The sequence below is a fragment of the Canis aureus genome, chromosome 6 (genome assembly GCF_053574225.1).
Source record: "Canis aureus isolate CA01 chromosome 6, VMU_Caureus_v.1.0, whole genome shotgun sequence".
NCBI classification, from domain to species: Eukaryota; Metazoa; Chordata; class Mammalia; order Carnivora; family Canidae; genus Canis; species Canis aureus.
This window is the reverse complement of record NC_135616.1, coordinates 71,540,255-71,559,730: the sequence shown is the minus strand read 5'-3', so window position 1 is coordinate 71,559,730 and position 19,476 is coordinate 71,540,255. Positions and strand designations below refer to the sequence as shown.

Sequence of the window (19,476 nt, the reverse complement as noted above, 5' to 3'; positions counted from 1 at the left end):
AGGCACCCTCTCTGTTGAGTATGCCTCTCCTACTAAATACTTGCATGTCACCCAAAAATATTCCAGTGATGGTAAAAGGCAAACAGTCTGACTCAACCAACATTCTGACTATTTACGTTTTTAAGACAAAACTTACAAAAGCAAATGTCAAAATATCTGACTGCCTTTAATATTTTATGAGTTTATTCAGTTAAAAAAGCAAATGGCCTTTCTGGATGATAGCAGGATGATACTTAATCATGAGTGAGTCTATCTCCGTGTAATCACTATTGCGCTGAGAAATCCTCAAGTCAGAAACCAGAAATCAGGGAGTCACAGACCTGCAGGAAAAAGAGGAGACTGCAGGAGCTGAGGCACTGGTTGAGAAACTTTACATCTGCTGTAGTCTTGAAACCAAAAGGCAGGCTGAAATTGATATACTGGGTTATCAGATAATTAAAAAAAGAAAAATAATACGATGCACTGGTATGTACAGCATTGTGCTCTGAACTTATAAATGTGAGCATCCAAATGTGCTAGAGGACACACCCCCAGAGAAAAGTCACAAAATGAAAAGACCATGATGCTTTTTATTTCCTCCTATAAGATACATTTAACAATCACAATTTTATCACATCAAGAATACTCCCCAATTTGACTTTTCCCTGGACTCTACTCTCATCTCTCTGCTGCATCTCAGGATACGGCAAGGAGCAGAGTTCTCAGAGAGAGCTAGAAAATCAACCACAGAGCCAAGAAGCACTGCAACAAGAAAGAGCTATGGCCTCTCGGTTATCTTGCATGCACGCAATGGAAGGGGGATGGAAGAGAGTGCTGTGACACCCCCTAATCCCAAACCTCTGAGGATAACATGCCATCTATTGTATATCTGATTACCTTGACCTCTTCAAGAGTACAGTTGTTCTAGAAATCCTGAGTCCTTTCCTTCACTGGCCCGCAGTGTGATTCAGAGAATACATGTACATGATACATGGCTGAAGTGAGTGCTAAAATCTGTGGTCACAAGCTGATTAAATGACCCAAATGGAAATGTTACTCAAGACCATGGCCTCATTAATACCATGTTTCCAATGAATTCACCAGCTGTAGACCTAACAACCACAGAGGTAGAGCTGTGTTAAAATCAACTGTAACAATCTTGAAATGCAAGACCTCAGTCAAATCTAACAAAGTCTGTATACAAATACGATGAATGTGGCCATGGACTAACTCATTTGGGTGACCCCCATCTGTCATGGGGACACCAGAAAAGATTCTGTTGATACCAAAGGTGCCCAACTACCTTCTTCTGTCTAATCATTACTGGAAAGGGTTACTCTAAAAAGGTATAAAATTGAGTTCAATTGGTTTCCTAAACAAAGCTTTTTTCCCCTCCCCTCTGGCCCCTTAATACATTCCAGAATGATACAATGCTTTACCCAACACAAATTAAAGTTTAAATCTTGATCTTTGTGTAGAGATTGCCTTGGCAACCTCAAATTCTCTGGAATGGGAGTCACACCACAGGAAACAACAACAACAAAAAAACCCCACATAAATGTATTTGTACAAATCAGAATTACAAACCTTTACATGAATCATCCTCAATTGGCTGTTTGAAAGCTGTTATGTCACTGAAAGTGCAAAGAAATAAAACCACTTTATCCTGTTCATTTCGAATTGGAGCAATTTTCACAAAGAACCACACAGGTGTCCCTGAAAGAAATATCAAAAGGTTGGTCAGTAATTTGCATTCTCATGTGAGGTGCTCTGGAATAAAGACTGGGGAATGAATAGGTACAAATACTATTTCATTTTTAAATGGTTTCATTCCTTTAGGTGCTGGAATATCATATGAATTCCTCTTCTTGCTGAAATAAAAAACTTTCACAGTGACTGTTTGGCAGGGATTTGCTTCAGTTCAAATAATTTTGTTAAGTGTAGATCTCTTAACCCTTGCAAAATGATTAGAAATGGGTTGAAAAATCCCTCCTGATCTTACGGAAGTCACTAAGGTACCTAAATACTTACCTTAGACCATGCAGTAGACAAGTAAAGAATAAGGGCCAGGATGGGCATTGCCAATCATATCCAGCAGACCATTGCAAACTCAAATTTCCATTGCTAAAGAGCCCCAGTGTCAAAATCTAGTTTGGGCACCCATCAATTTGACTCACACGCTCAATCAACCATGGGCCAAAAGCCATATTTCTAAGTATCTCTCTCCAAAATAAAAATTCAAAAGGTCCAATGCAAGGGGGTAGATGATAACATGCTGAAGAAGGAAGAGAGAATCACCACAATCATTCTCCCAGCAAAGGTTCCCTTGAAAAGGAAGGTTTCCAGGTGGCTTTGGACTGTGTTGACATCAGTGCTCTAGGAAACTCAACCAATGTGTTTCAACTTCCAATCCTTATTGCTGAGCAAAAACAAGGGACAAATGAGCTCTTCCAAAGCACTGCCTCATCAACACAAGGAGAAGGTGGGCAAGACTTCTGACTAACTTCTCAGAGAGGGCACCCAATCAGGTTTCTATGGCTAAATATCTATACAAAGTCAGCATCTAGCTTCTAAAACAGAATTAGGGAAAACAAGTGTTTTCTATCTATAGAGGTCACCCTAGCAAGCCACACCAATCAACTCTGTGAGGCAAAATTAAATGAAACACAAGAAAGTGGTAAGTTCTTCCCTATCTCATAGCCAAGGTCCTTAACAGCATCTGGGATATAAGAACTTAACTATTTGCTGAATTTTGCAGAACTGAGATAATACTGGGATAATACTTTACATGCTATTTTATAACCATTTCCAAGTTAAAATACAATAGGTATTTCTCCATGTTAAGAATCAGAGAAGCTTTCTGTATGCCAGGCACTGTGTTCAGCATTTTACACATATTATTTTAAGATAGCCAGCAAACAACTCACTGAATCTTGGGAGATGGAAATAAATCCTCAAGAGGTACCTGGGTCTCTCTGAAGGCAATCACAGCAAACTCTATACGATACTACAACATGGACAGACATCTCTGATCGACATTAGGATTAGCCAATCCAACTTAACAATAACCAGGTATAGCCACGTATTCACATGGAAGCATAAACCAGTATAAAATATATAGTCAAACAGCAGCAAATAGACCAGATGGGAATATATTCTTTAATCTTCATTATCTATACATTCACCCATAGTTATAACTTTGATCCTCTGTCGACTTTCCTGTTCCATAATTTTCAGCTGCCAGTTCCTGGGTACTCCCAGAAGACAAACAGATTTTAATGTCACCCTAAGAAAAATGTGTTTTGAAAGAAAAATCCACCATACAAAAATCACACATCGCATTCCAAAATCAAGAAGAATATAGCCTTTGAATCACCTACTGTTTCTGAAAGGTCTGTGCTACGATTCGTCCCAGTTCCCTGCTCAGAACCTGTGGGATTTTAAACCATTTTCAATCAAGCAACAGAAAACTCAAAATAAAGTGTCACACCCATTGAGCCTACATATCACAGCTCTCCCTTATATTCTAGATGTTAAGACAAAAAGCAAACAAATAAGAAAAAAAAAAACATTTTCTTTCTGCTTTAAAAAAAAAAAGTAAGCAATTTTTTTTTTCAGATAGTACACCAGAAAACACCACTAATTTATCAAAACAGTTAAGAAATCAGAGAGCTTCCCCCCCGTAACCCGACTCATGAGGTCTAACTCCAGGAGCCTCATCTTGCTGGAATCCCTGGAACCATAACCTTCCCAGTTGCCACCTATGGGCTACCCACACACTGTATCAGCTGGGCCCAAGACCTGTGAACTTTCCCAGTTGGGACTGTGCCATCTAATCTTTATATTCCATTTATGACTCCTGGGATTGATGACGCTAACCCACATCTCCCAGATCATGATAGCCTACTGTATTTATCGTGTGGGGAGGCCTTCTAGGTTTTACTACAGCTCAAACTCATCTTGAACTCCCCCCCTACCCATTCCTACAGGTCAGTATTTAAAGCTGTGTTCTCCTCTCCACCAAACTGAGCCCAATGCTTCTTCCAGAGATGTTCCCTGATTAAACACATGTTATTCTGATCATCTCTTTTCAGTAAATATATATGAATCTTCTAGCAAAAACTCGGAGTCAGTATGCATTGCCTTATAGTACATCTCTAGCTAATCAGGTGGGCTTATTGAGGGAGAAAATCTCCTATTGCCTGATCTGCTGTTTCCTCATGGAGAGACATATTTCAAAGGAACTCTCAGGTCTTTTCCCTGGATTGGGAATTCGGGAGTCAAGAATTGGACATGTGGGGATCCCTGGGTGGCGCAGCGGTTTGGCGCCTGCCTTTGGCTCAGGGCGCGATCCTGGAGACCCGGGATCGAATCCCACATCGGGCTCCCGGTGCATGGAGCCTGCTTCTCCCTCTGCCTGTGTCTCTGCCTCTCTCTCTCTCTCTCTCTCTCTCTGTGACTATCATAATTAAAAAAAAATATTTAAAAAAAAAGAATTGGACATGTGTAGCTCAAGCACCTCTCTTTATCTGCTCTCTTGGAGATGAATTTGCATCTTGCTCTGCTTCCCCATTCTATCGGTGTTAGGGGAGAAATCAAAGGGCAGGGGGATGACCAATAGGAGGAGAAGCCTGCAGTTCTCCAGGGCTATCTGTGTTGGGTGGGGAAATCTGTCTGATTCTAGGATTCACTTTTAGAAATTTCACTTGCCCATGGACATAAACAACAATTTCTAGGACCAACTTCACTGGTCATAAAGAGGATATTTTAACTCCATTTGCCTGATTCCTCTATCTCTTCCAACTGGTTCTGATCACAGGCAAGGAAAGAAAGGGCTATGTAATGGCTCCCTTCAATCCTTCACAATTGAAGACTCTTTCCTTAGATAGACTGTAATTCACTCTGGGGCAGGAGATCTGAACTTTCTCTGTCTTATCACCCTGCATCCCTGTTTAGTGCAAGGTCATGCATAGGGCCACATGAGGCCATTTCATAGCTCAACTCCAGAAGGTACTATTGTGGGGTTGGGAAATGCAACACCCTGATGGGATAGGTACCTGCTGAGTTTCAAAGAAATAAATCCTACTTCCAGTATCTTCACACTCAGACCTGCCTCTTTTCCAAATTATTGTGCCCTACACAATCTAGGAAAGCAAGCAGAATGGGCTTAAATTTTCATTTCTGATATTCTTTCAAAAGAGAACATGAGTCCCATCTATGTGGCACAGACCAGTAATTACAGTCTTTTACTCTTAAGAGCAAAGCATTTCTAACCAGTGAAATATAACTCAAAGTCTCAATATATGTAACAGGTGCTTCAAGTGAACACAGACTGCCCAGCACTTGGAGCCCCTACTCATTCGGTTTCTCTTCCACCCCTCTGGATGCCCCCAAGGATATTCAGGAGTGCCTTGGCTCCATTCAGATATAAACCTGCCCAGAAGCAGAGGCCAGGGTAGTTGGCCTCCAGGGATCTCTCCAAGAGCCCAGATTCTGGACTACAATTCATCCCACCAAGATACAAGAGAGGCAATGCGTGCACATATATTCACATATACAGACACAAAATCAGGAAGATAAGGTTAAAGTTCTGCCTCTGCACCCAAGTGGCTACAGTGGAAAAACAGGAAAGCAAGTATTTGATGTCCTGTTTCTGCAAAAGGACAAGGGGTGAATGATAAATAAAGGAAGATCGATGCACAAATCCAAGAAAAATATAGTAAAGGCTGATGGCAAAGGCGGCTGCTGCTGGGAGAGCAGGTCTTTTCTGGCTGAGAGTACCAGTGGAGGGGCAGCTCCGGGTCAGGCTCCTCCTCTTGCTCACTCTGATTCTTATCCCTTACTAGCTGCCTTGGGTCACGTAGTAATGAATCTGACACCTTGACTTGGCGATGGGGTTTCTCAACCCTAGCAGTCAGATAACAAAACAGCAAGGCTTGGGTATACAAGAGATTTGTTTGGCTTCTGCTAGACTTCCTCCTCTCCTGGACATCCTCCCAGGCACTCTCTATAACCAGGCAGCCAGGCATCCAGGCCATATTCGACAGCAACAGAATTAACCAAGCCACTATCACTGGCGTATGGAAATGGCCGCATTGTGCAGAGCCACTCAGACAGGTCCAGAAACTAGACTAGGGAATGGCGGCCTGCCCTAAGAAATAGACCAGTTGGTCTCAGGTCACCTTCCCTGAGACAAATGACAAGCACAGAGAGTATGAGAGAGTACCAGGGGGGAGAAGCGGCCACTGGCCATTAGAATATCTGACTGGGAATCCCAAGTCCTGGGTTTGAGCCCTATGTCTTAGTTTACTGTATGCCATGGCCATGTCACCTAACCTCTTGGACTCAGTTTCCTCATTTTCAAAGTAGGGATAATAGGCCTACTTTAGATTCAATAAAAATATATTGTATATATTTTTATATCCAATATAGGAATGTCTGATACATTCCTCCCTTCCTTTTAAATTACTCATCTGTAAGATGGAAAGGTTTGATCTTACCTCACAGGGCTGTCTGGATGACCTAAAAGAGAATGTATCTCATGGTGTTTAATGAAATTCCAAAGCTGCCTCTACCTGTTTTGAGGAAGACGGCCAGTCTCAAACATGGGGGAAAAGCTAGAAAAATCAATGCCTAAGCCTCAACTTAATTAAAATCTGATTGAAGACCAAAACACAAAACCTAAATAAATGGAGAGAGTTACATTGTTTGTAGATGAGAAGATTCAATTTTGTAAGATGTCAAATCTCCCCATTTAATATATAAATTTAATGCAATTTCAATCAGAATCTCAATGGTTCTTTTTTGTTTGTTTTTCTCAGAGTTTGATGAATTGAAATTCAACTCAAGTAGAAAAATAAAGGTAGAAGAACAGCGAAGAAAGCTTTGAAATTCTTTGAAAGGAAAAATAACAACAAAACTGTTTACCACAGTTGACCCTTGCACAAAACAAGTTTGAGTGGTGCATGTCCACTTATACACAGATTTTTTTTTTTAGAAAGAGAATTTTATTTGGAATGAAAATAGATAGCCTGTCCCACCCACTTCCTCTAGGGAATATGGATTCTTTTCAATAAATATTATACTGTAAATGTATTTTCTCTTCCTTATGATTTTTTTGTAAAATTTTCTTTTCTCTAGAGGACTTTAAGAATACAATGTATATAACACTTATAACAAACATAATATGTGTTAACTCTTTAGGTTATTGGTGAGGTTTCTAGTCATCTGTAGCCTATTAGTGGTTAAGTTTTGGAAGAATCAAAAGTTAAACCAAGACTTTCAACCACAAGGGAGGTGATACCCCTCACCTTGTCTTGTTCAAATATCAACTAACTGTACAGTAACTAAGAGCCATTGGCACTGGCCCTAAAACAAACAACAATGAAAATAGTAATATCATTTATTAAGTGCTTACAATGGGGTCCAGTACTAACACATTATGGTTAATTCTCACAGCAACTCCGTGAAATGGAATTGTGACTGGAATTATTCCTTACTTTAAATACGGAAAATCCAAGTGAGAGAGCATTTTAATCAAACTCACATAGCTAATAGGCTACAAAAGGACTTGGAAAAGGAGAGGAGAAAAACAAGCTCATGAACGTGTGAGAATCTAGCATAGAAGAAAAAGACATTTCAAACTAGAAGGGAAGGGCTGGATTCTTTAATACATCATACTGAGATAATTAAATAAGCAATGTGGAAAATAAATTAAGTTAGATTGCTATGTCATGTAATAGATAAAAATAAATTCCAAATGGTTTAACGTTTTAAATATTCTAACACAGCTATAAAGGTACTAGAAAGAAAAATGGAAGAATATTTTCATTAGTACAGGTAAAGAGAAGAACTTCCTAAACATTATATAAAGCTCAAACCATAAAGGAAAACACTGCCATAAATTTATGACTTATAAATGATATAAAAGGGATGCCTGGGTGGCTCAGCAGTTAAGCACCTGCCTTTGGCACAGGGCGTGATCCTGGAGTCCTGGGATCAAGTCTCACATTGGGCTCCCTGTATGGAGCCTGCTTCTCTCTCTGCCTATGTCTCTGCCTCTCTCTCCCTGTGTCTCTCATGAACAAATGGATAAAAATCTTTAAAAAAAAAAAAAAAAACAGTATAAAAAAGTCTAATTAAAGAGAAAAAAATTTAAATAAGAAAATATTTTTTAATGTAGAATCAATATCCCTTACATATAAATAGCTCCTTGCACTGAATAAGTAAAAGACAATTCTTTAGGGCAAAATATGATGGTTTTCCTATTAGACTTGTCTCTATAACTAGATTGTAAGCTCCTCAAAGGCAGTCAGTTTCTTATACCTGGATCTCTTTGGCTCAAACCCACAGGCCTACAGTAGGTAATCAATAAGTATTTGGCTGGCAGCTTCTCCATGCTGGCTTGGCACAAATGCAGTAAGAAACCTTTTCCTGGGCTTCTCTGATGTAGAAGCTGATCCAGAGGTCCCAAACAGGAGGCCACCGCCATGCCACAAATTGTGGGGTCAGTCACATGCTGCAGAGTGTTACCTAGAGAGTATCCTACTTTCTTTTTTCTTTTTTTTTTTTTTTTAAAGCAGAGGGAGGCAGAGACACAGGCAGGGGGAGAAGCAGGCTCCATGCAGGGAGCCTGATGTGGGACTTGATCCCAGGTCTCTAGGATCACACCCTCGGTCGAAGGTGGCGCTAAACTGCTGAGCCACCCGGGTTGCTCAGTATCCTGCTTTCAACTCAGAGCTGATACTTCATGATTTTCTTGTTTGAAAAATAGAAAAACGAATTGACTAGCACAAGAGTGACCACCTAAATATTTACTGAATGCGTTCACTAATGATGACTATCATTGATGTATGAATAACATCTAACACACTGACAATGAGTTAAGTAACAATATGAAACACATAACACTACTAAAATGCCCAGGTTTATTCATCAGACGGGCCAATAGATAGAAAGAAACCTTTCAAATTATCCATCCTCAAGATACATAATAGTATTCCACACACTCATTCCAAAGCACACCAGGAAGTCTTCTGCTAATCACTCCCAAGTCCCCAAAGGAGGACAAACATTGATGCTTATCAGTAGAAAATTCTTTCTAAAAGCTGTCCTTGCAAACACTACTAAAAAATGGGGGGGAAGCCAATTTATTAAGGGGTTATTTTTAAAAATCAGTAAGAAAATCACCAGAATTAAGTAGAATGTATGAGCAAAGAATCTGAACAATTAATATAAAAAGGGTAACTTTAAATGGATAGTAAATAGGAAAAAGTACTTAAGTCTCACTAGCATTAAAAATATTCATTAAACAAGAAAAAAGTTTAATTGCAGGCAATTTGATAATTTGAAAGCTATATTGTTCAGTGTTGGTGTAGTACAATGAGTCAGACGCTCAAAACCTGCAAGTGAACTTGGGAATGGGTTCAATTCTGAAACACTGTTTGGCAAAAACGTCTCAGGAACCTGAGTTCACATCTCTGACATGGTAGTTTTCAACTTCTAGGAACTACCTCAGAATGTCAATAAATATCTTTACATAAGATACTCCCCTCAGCATTGTGTTTAATAAAGTTTAGAGCCTCATAAATATCCAACAGCAGAGGAAGTATTAATGAATTATTTCTAAATTATATTTATGGGGAATTTTAAATGAGGAGGATATTTTTATGATCAAAGATTAATTATATGTTTATATTTTGACTTCAAATATATGACTTCAAGTTGCATACACATCAAAATCTCAATTATTTAACATGTGCAAGACGAAAACTAAAAGGAAACACATCAAAAAAGCTAGTAGCATAGTATTATTTGTCTGAGTCTTTGGGGTGATTGTTTTCCTTCATATCCTCATGTATTCTCCATAGTAGAAGTAATTCAATTTAAAAATCAGAGAAAAAAATAAAAAATTCCTTTAGATGATGACATTTCACATTCTGAAATCTCAACAGGGGTGCCTTCCCTTCATAGGACTCTATACTGCTTCAAAATGCTGAACATTCTAGTCTATTGAACTAGACATTTTGAAAGTAGAAGCAAACTCTGCCTCCCTCCCCCTCTCCTCCCACCCATGTCTGCTCAGTCTGCTCCTCGGAGGCATCAGCAGCCAGTCTGGCCCCACGCTGCCTCCACCTCGGCCCTCATGCCCTCGCTCTGAATCACATGCTTCTCTTGCACTCATCTGTTTCTTGGTAGCTGCCAAGTTCCTTCCAAAGTCACTCAACAAACAAGCACTGAGCACCTCTTCTACATGGGGCTCCGTGTTAGACACTCGGCATGTGTTACTTCAGGCCAGATGAGAAGCTCCTGACAGGAAATGCTATGCTTCTGGCTTCCTGGACGCTGCCCGGGGCTGAGTAGACTGAGGGCAGAGCCGGTCAGTAGGCACCACTGACAAAGTCCCCACACTCAGTCATTGGAGGAGACATCCCTGGATATCTCTCTTTCTCACCTCCCTTGACCCCCCCACCCTGGGCCAGCAGGCCGCAACCATCTTGTCACCGGGGTCATTCCTAAGTGGGCCTCAACCTCCAGTCTCCTATGCTTTGTTCCATCTCCCCACTCTACTGGAGATATCTTTCTAAAATGTAAATCTGATGATATATTGAACACCCCTCACCCCCACCCTCTTTCCCAAACACTGCTCTTTTTTTTTTTTTTTTTAGATTTTATTTATTTATTTTGAGAGAGAGGCCGAGTAGAAACCCCACTGAGCAGGGAGTCCAGCGCAGGGCTCGATCCCAGACCCTGAGGCCATGACTCAAGCCAAGTCTTTAATGTGGCTGCATTCCTGGCCCTTCCTAACCTCTCCAGCTTCAATGGTCAACCCTTGTCAATTTGCATATTGATATAATTTACTCCATGAGTTTGTGGGGTAGCATTTGTGATGTGTTGGGCATGGTGCCTGGTGTGGGGGATCTGGCAGGAAGGAGACACACACTGTAGATGTGGAAATCAGTCTTCAGTCTGCTGCTTTCTGTCCTTGCTGTTCAGTGGGATACATGCATCAGCAGCATGGGATCGCCTGGGAGCGGAAGTTCTAGACCCTTCCCCAGACCTACTGAAAGGAACTAGTATTGCCATTTGCAGGTGATTCCCTAAGCATGTCAAAGTCTGAGAAGCCCTTTGGGTCTTTTGAAACTTCCATGCATTTCATCAGCCTGGGCTACTTTTTGCCCTTCCCTCTACCTAACTCCCATCATCTTCAGTTTCTGCATGGATTTCCTCTCTGCTAGGAAGACTTCCTTCCCTGACCTCCTAAGTTAGGGCTCGGTGACTCTCTCCAAATGGTGTCACCATGAAAACACTTATGGTTGTGCACTGTGGATGCAGCCCCACTCCTGCAGTACAGGCAGAGGCTGTGTCTCTTCTCATAACCACATCCCTAGCATAAGCCTGCATCTGACATAGGGTAGTGGGTCAATAAAAAGCAGTTTAAAAAAAAAAAAAAAAAAAGCAAGCATAGGGGCACCTGGGTGGCTCAGCTGGTTAAGCACCTGGCTTCGGCTCAGGTCATGATCTCAGGGTCCTGGGATCGCGTCTCAACACTGGAGTCCCTGCTCAGTGGGGAGTCTGCTTCTCCTTCTCCCTCTGTCCTTTTCCCCGCTTATACCCCCTCTCTCAAATAAATAAATAAAATATTTCTTAAGGTAGAGAATTCAGTGCAAATGTAAAATTCCCAGGCTTAATAAATAATTTAGTTTCTAAATTCCTTAGGAGAGGATGGGATTTGGAGGAATTGGGGGGGAGTGAACAGGTTCCTAGGAAGAAGCCAACACCATCCACATCAGTTTCATGCTTCATGTTTTATGTACAAGCTTAGCCTTGTAAGCAACTCCCACAAGCCTTCTAGACATCTTTGTATAAATTAGAAAGAGAAGCTCCTCCCTCAGCACAGATGTAATGCCAGGCTATGGTGCATGGAAGATCCAGCAAGTAAATCATAAGTGGTCCAGTTGCTGTCTATTCAGGGAATGGCCTCCACAACCATATATGGTGGCCCTGCCTTGTACCCACAGTTAGACTGTCCCAATCTTGGAAGAATGACCATGGAGTAACCACTGGAAACCAGGTCCTGGATCCACATGACCTTGAGTAAGGAATTTAACTTTTATACACTGGACATAAATAACATCAGCCATGCCTACTTCTTGGGGCTTTGAGAATCCACATTGTAAAATAGAGTGGAGTCGGGACACTTGGGTGGTTCAGTGGTTGAGCCTCTGCCTTTGGCTCAGGGCATGGTCCTGGGGACCCAGGATCGAGTCTCACATCAGGCTCCCCAGAGGGAGCCTGCTTCTCCCTCTGCCTATGTCTCTGCCTCTCTCTGTGTCTCTCATGAATGGATAAATAAAATCTTTAAAAATAAAAATAAGATAAAATAAGAGTGGAGTCATATCTTCCACAGAGTTTATTTTCTCAAGTCAAAGGGTAAGGTAAAAATTGCATAGGACCACAATTACTCTTGAAAATTTTTTTGCCACCACCCAGGAAGTAGAGTCCCATGCAAAGGCTGATGTAGCCCCCATGAAGACTGGCATGCATCTGTCAATACGCCTACCACAACTTCAAAGGAGGGAAGAAAGGCTCGTTCCTTGGTAGAACATTAGTTGAACCAATTGGCTTACGTGTGGGGGCCATGTCTACCTAAAGTACAGAACCTCAGATACCAGAATCACCTTCAGTGCCATGAGATGCTCACAACACAAGGCCTTCAGCCCCAGAAGCAGTAGAGAGAAGAGCAGCTTCCCCTCCCTCATCACGTACTTCCTCTGGGGTACATGCTCCCTGAAGGGATAGCAAGTGAAATCACTGACTCAACTTAAATTAAGTTTCCCCTTGTCTCCCTTTTGTGCCAAACACATATAATTTGAGCAAGTTAAATGCATAGTCTAATGAAGCTTGAAAACTCTGAAGCAAAATATAAATGCAAAGCATTATTTTTGTGATACACCTACCCAATTAGTATTCTGCGTCAAGGGGAAATCCATACTGTTCAGTACGCAAAGCTCCCAGTGTGGAAAACCTTGAACTTACTCCATTAGCTGGGGGCACATGGGCAGAGCATCTCCTCCCCATGAAAAGGCCAGTGTGCTCCTGGTAAGAGCTGGTGCTTTGGGTTGTACTACCCATAATGGAGGACCAGCACAGAGCCATTCATAGTCTTTCACCCTGTTCCTCTCCTGGGTAGGAACTAAACCTACCAGCTAAGGGAGGAAGACAGAACAAGTCACCATGCTAGTATGAAAGCTACAGGACCAACTCTCTTAGATTAGTTGATGCCCCGAGTAAGGTTCTCAGATCAGCATCAGCACAGGCCACTGAGCAAGCAAATGGTCCCCTCAGCTGCCTGCCCCAACCTCCAGACTGAAGAAAAGACCCACTTCCTTCCAAAGAAAAACAAGTGGCCTTTGCTTTCCAGAGCAAAATGCATCACTGTGAATGCCACCAAGATAAACACTTATCCTCATGTGCCATCTGGACTGCTCTGGAAATGTTCTATTGAACAAACCTATGATCTACCATTCCATCCAACATATAAAGAACAGAATGCTTGACAAACAAAATCACTTTTTCAAACCAACAATAACAGCACTATTTTACATCTCTGCAGCCCTGCTATGGCCACATGCCCCACTTTTCCATACTTCTAACATAGCTAATCTCCATTCAACAGGAAACCTCAGAAGAGAAAAGCAAGTGCTATACCTGTGTATGGCTATTGAGCTAAATTCTTCGTTAACATACTTTGTGGAAGTAACTATCCAAAACAAATACTAATTCACTCACAATCCACTCTGAATATTCATACTGTTTCTGATGAAAACTAGTTATCAGGAGAAGAAAATTTTCTTCAGAAGCTTTTTGTTTTAATTCCAGTGTAGTTAAAATACAGTGTTATATTAGTCTCAAGTGCACGACATAGTGACTTGACAATTCTATATTTTACTCAGTGCTCATCAAGGTAAGTGTACTCTTAATCTCCCCTTCACCTAACAGGGCATCTACTGGTGTTACCTGCTGTCCCTAGGCACTATGGAGGGTAGATTCAAAGATGACCTGGCCAGAGTCACTATCCCATGCCTTCCCCTCCCCCAGAAGGCTTAAAGCCTACAAGTGTCTTCAGCTAGCAGCTCACCATAAGTAAACCAATAGGAAAAACACTAGCTTGGCAGAAAAAGAGATCAAGAAATCTTTTTTTTTTTAATAAGATTTTATTTTTAAGTAATCTCTACACCCAACGTCAGGCTCAAGCTTACAACCTCAAGATCAAGAGTCACATGCTTTACAAACTGACCCAGCCAGGTGCCCTGAGATCAAGAAGTCTTAACTGTTCGGTGGACAAGTTCAAGTGTTCCATTAGGCACAGTGTAACTCTGCAATCTATGCCATTTATCCCAACATACATGATAGCCTCAAGTAACATTTAGCTGATGAGGAGAAGAAAACCCAAGACGTCAACCGAGTTAGAGGATCTCTTTTACTATTCCGAGCATGTGAAGGTATGGTTCAGGATGGTCTGGATACTCACTGTTCTTCTTGTACATCAAAATTTCAAAGGAATTCATCTCATAGTTCTCAAACGTTTGCCGCACCTTTTCAATTGTGTCTTTATCAGTCAGCTCCCCATACATAAAACTGCAAATCAACCAAAAAACTCAAGTTAGTTAAACAAATATTGATGATTGTACCAGCATATGTTAAGCATCTTTCCTATACCTAGCACTGTGCTGTGTGGAATGAACACGCACGCACACACACACACACACACACACAGAACATTTATTCAATCAAAAAAAAATGTACTGATTCATCAGCACTCCACCCCCCAGAAATGAACAGTATAATAAGGGAGAAACATAGAAAAGAATGGATCAGAAAACAGTGTGACCAGTGCATGCAGAATTACAGAACACAGGACATGGGCACAGAGCCCTGTGGGCTCAGTGAAGGCTTCCCAGAGGTAAAGATAAAGGAAATCTAAAAAGCAGGTGGAAATTTGAAGGCAAAGGAGGGAAAAGAACATTCCAGGTGAAAGAAAAGTATGTGCAAAGACAGAGACGTGAGAGTAAGGTTAATTCTAGAACCTGAATGTCGTTCAGTTCAGTGTGACTGGAATATACACAACGAAGGGAGATTTCACAAGAGATAACATAGAAAGACAAGCACAGACCAGATCATGAAGGCGTACATGGCATTATAAGCCATGTGAAGTAAGTTCAGCCTTATCTTGAAAGAAACGGGGTGGGCAGGGGGCTTGGGGAGAGACATTGGAAGGTTTTAAGCAAAAGAGTTACATAATCAGATGTGCATTTTAAAATACAACTCTGAGAAATTTCCCGGGGAAGATGGCGGAGCAAATCTGGGAGACAGATTTTTTTTTTCCTCTCCTAATTCCCATTCAAATAAACAAAAGAATAGGAAAAATCACAAAAATTCATCAACCAAAGAATTGCACCAAAGGGTACAATTTGATGCTCTAAACATTAAGGCAGAGCTAAGGAAATAAACAGAAGATTCAGCCACTGTCTGTGCAGCTCTGTTTCCTACCCACCCCACCCCCAAAAAAGCACTGGGTTTAAAAAATAGAAATGATGAAATCCTACAGTTCTTACCAGTACACCTCCCTACTGCTCACATTTGGAGGAAAGTATACTAAGGGGGGAAATAAGTAGCATGAAGGAAAATTAAAGAAAACCTCTAGATAGATGTTCCTACCAACTAATTCCGGTTCTCAGCAGAGGCAGGAAAACTGCCAGGACTGCCCATTTTCCTGAACCCCACTGTGAATAAGGTTTGTCCCTCTGGGAATAAGATACACCCCCAACTGGGTGGAATAAACAATGGCACAGGACACTAATGACATGGAAGAGGGGAAAAGCCATCTCTCAGTGGTACAGGACACAGGCTCCCCATGGACCCAGCGAGCACTTCACCTGTCCACCTCAGGCCTTCTTGTGACCAGAACAAGAAGGACACCAACGTGCAGTGCCCGAACCTAGGGTGGCGTGGAAGCAGTGGTGTATGTTCCTAAACAATATAATCTCCATCTTCAGAAACTGTGCATACCGAATGCAATCTAACTTTCTCTTGATCACTTGAATCACAGAATTTCAGAGCCACAAAGAACCTCAGAGTCTACCACCAACTCAAGAGCCTTGCTTGGCTTGATATTGGAAGCCTTGAGCTTTACTGCAGGCTTCCCACTGCCAGCACTGTATTTAAAAAAAAAAAAAAAAAAGTGCCCTCACTGTTGACTTTATGAATTCTGTGTCACTTTTGTTATTATGTCCCTTCCCAGCTCACTGAGCGACATTATTATCTATGGTTGCCCTTGTGCTTCTCTCATGTAGCACTCTGCTTTTCATCTATAAATCAGGAAAACAGATAACTGATCTTGTTGAATTATCTTTTAAAAGACGGCTAGGTCAAGACTAAATTAGTCCTGCCTGAGAACAAGAGGACAACTCCTAGGACGTAAAAACTAGGCTCTGTGATCATCTTATTTAGCCAGTTGCCTTTCTAGCTTCCTCCCACATTTTCTTTCTGAGTTAATTTGCTATATAAGCACCTTCCATTTAAGTGACATGATGGTGTATATGCTGGCCGTTTCCTTCACAAGGTAAAACAAATCCCTGTAAAATGAAGGCTTGAAATGAGTGAGGTGCCATAATCACACCCAGCTTTCATTAGTCTAATGTACTTCCTCAAACTGTAATTTACTGGCAGCTATAAGTTTCCTTTACCCGGACATTAGATTTCAAATACCTGCAATGCAATAAATAAGCACAAAGGGGCTCCTGAGCTCCTGGGAACAGAGCCAGCACAAACAAGGCAGGTTTGCTTCATCTTTAGGAAAAGGGACACGTTCAGGGAATTAAAGAACTTTCCTACCATGGTGCATAAAAGGGAAAGTGACTAAATTTGCAAGTTATCTGATCTTCTTCCTGTGTCTGATTAGAGCCAATAAGAAGCAAGAAAGGGAAGGAAAGGTTGCTCAGGTCACATCAAAAAGTGAGGCTGACTCTCCCGATTTGTTTTGATGGTATATGTGCAAATACTGACAGAGATGCAGATACAGAGACAGAAACGAGGGTAAGAGCACACCACAAACATCAGAGAATTCAACTACAGTACGTAAGAGTCATAACTTCTAAACCTTTCAGGGAAGAAGGGGAATCTCAGATTTCCCAGCCCCAAAACACCTACAATTTAAGGAAATGATATTTTCAAAGCATGTAATACTTTTCACCATAACTCGTTACACGGCTGATTTCATACCCTCAAAACGCAACTTCTGAAAACCGAAGACTATGCCTGTGTCAGACAGGTTTTTCCACCCTCCGGAGCTGACTTTATTTCTGGATTTGCCAGGTCTGGGAAGATGATTTCACTTCATGCAAACACCACTGAAGACAGAAGACTCCGAAGAAGGTGAGGGAGAGGAGTTGAAGCTGGACTGAGCTGAGACCTTGCCAGGGCACCGCAGGGCTGGGGGTGTAGGAGGGCCAGGCACGTGCACTGCTCACTCTGCTAGCTCTGCTCTGCTCCACACCTTGTGGATGCTTTAAAGGAGCATTTCTAGTGCCCTGGCCCAAGGGTACTTCTTGGTAAGCGCATAGGCGGCCACTATGCACTGTCAAGTGCATAGGCCGCATGCGCTGTTAGCACCATTTGCCTCTGCCTTTGAGTTAGCTACCAGAGATGTGACAGCATGAATTAGAAGGAAACCCAATCCCAGCCCTCTTCTTTCTCTGATGAAAAGCCCTATGAACAAGGCCCTTGTGGCCAACGTCATAGTGATTCTTCTCAGTCATGTATTTTCATCTAAAATTTTGTTTCATGTTCATTTCATTTCAATATCTAACTTTCATATCATTTCATCTAATACCTCATAAACTTCTGAGTCCCCATTTTCTAGATAAAATGACTTTCCTGAGTTTTTCTAGGTGCCTCCATCTCAGTGACTGCAAGTCCATCAGGTAGCAGAGACCATGTTTTAAGGCTTCTTCAATTTCTCAGTACAGTACATGAACGAGAGATGATGTTACTATGAATATGAATTAACACTAAATGAGAGAAAGGCAATCCCCACACCGAGTCAGCCATTTTATTTTTCCAGAAGATACTGTGATAGATTGTTCAACAGAACAGCCCCAAACATAAATACCTGCAGGTACTGCTTTTTTGCATCACTTCCGCCCTGTGATAGCCAGACAGCTTGCAAAATCCGTCATTGCTGTACACGATAGGCCAGTCCACTATCTGGGCATTCCCCAATACAAAATTAGTATCTGTTAAAAAAAAAAAAAAAAAAAGAAGGAGAAGAAGAAGGAGAAGGAGAAAAGAAAAGAAAAGAAAAGGGTATAGGAGGCAAGACATTAGTTGAGATTCAATGAGGACACAAATCATGTCAACCAATCCAGGTATCTTGGCTTCCCTCTAAAACAGTCTCTTGAACAGGAAATGGCCCTGTGAGGAATACAAAAGAACAGTCCTTTAGAGTTGAGTATTTTGAATTCAAATGCTAAGGTTATTGTCCTCTAAGAGGAATTTAGCAATGGAAACATACCTAACCAACCAACCAATGAATCCTGCAGAAATCCAGTGATTCCTCAGAGACACGTACAAGTACTAACTCATCTCAATGAAAGTACATAGTACTCTGGAGCAAGAGAGAATGCAAAAGGAATTTCTTCTGGGCTCCATCTGGCATCTCAGCCTTGTCTGTCTTTTGACAGCCTTCTTAGAGAGACAGAGGAAGGAAGACGGAGGATCACCTCATGGAACACACACACCAGACAGCCCTCCTCTTAGTTAGGAAGTGACTAGACCCTCCTAATATAGAGCCTATACAACCTGATCCAGATGCTCACAATGGCAAAAACCTTCTTGCTGATTCTCAGATTTTGTAGCCACAGAAGCCACATTTCAGATCTCTTTTCACTGACTACCAGCCCACATGCACTTTGGATGCAGATTAAGTGGGCCAGAGATGTATGGCTGCTCCGTGTGTTCTCACCACTTCCCACATTTTTCAAGATCAAAAGTCTTCAGTACTTTTTGTGCTCAGGTAATCAACTGTCCATCTTTTTCTCTTTAAGACCTCAAATTTAAAAAAATAAAATAAAATAGTAAGACTTTAAATTAAGCAAATAGCATCCAGAACTTAAGTATCATCATTATTTTAGCTTGGCTCTCTCCTCTCCACAGAATACTTTCCCAAGGGGAAAAAAAAAAAAGAACACACACACAACCCTTCTTTTGTTGTAAACTGAGGGGGTTTTGTTTACATATGCACACTGCGCAAAATGAAATGCATACTGTGCAAAGTGACATATAATGTCCTCATTTAATTGGGAGGCTAATTTTGTTCTACTACAGCATCTACAATATATTCATAATATGGGTAATCATCCCTTCTTATTTATGTGGGAAGAAATAGAAGAACCAAAGGGAGGAGAAATAACTAAATATGGTCATCTCTTCTTGGAA

The 19,476-nt window shown here is 41.3% G+C and overlaps 1 protein-coding gene across 2 annotated transcripts in view; it reads right to left on the bottom strand.

The window, feature by feature from the left end:
* The window catches only part of KCNH1 (potassium voltage-gated channel subfamily H member 1), a 372,290-nt gene that overhangs the window by 326,665 nt on the left and 26,149 nt on the right, over window positions 1-19,476 (bottom strand). For both annotated transcript variants that reach the window (XM_077902205.1, XM_077902206.1), the window contains exons 2-4: window positions 18,152-18,275; window positions 14,513-14,619; window positions 1,567-1,695 (exon numbers count right to left, since the gene is read on the bottom strand). In XM_077902205.1, the coding sequence (XP_077758331.1) occupies window positions 1,567-1,695; window positions 14,513-14,619; window positions 18,152-18,275 (360 nt within the window). The remainder of the gene's footprint in view (window positions 1-1,566; window positions 1,696-14,512; window positions 14,620-18,151; window positions 18,276-19,476) is intronic.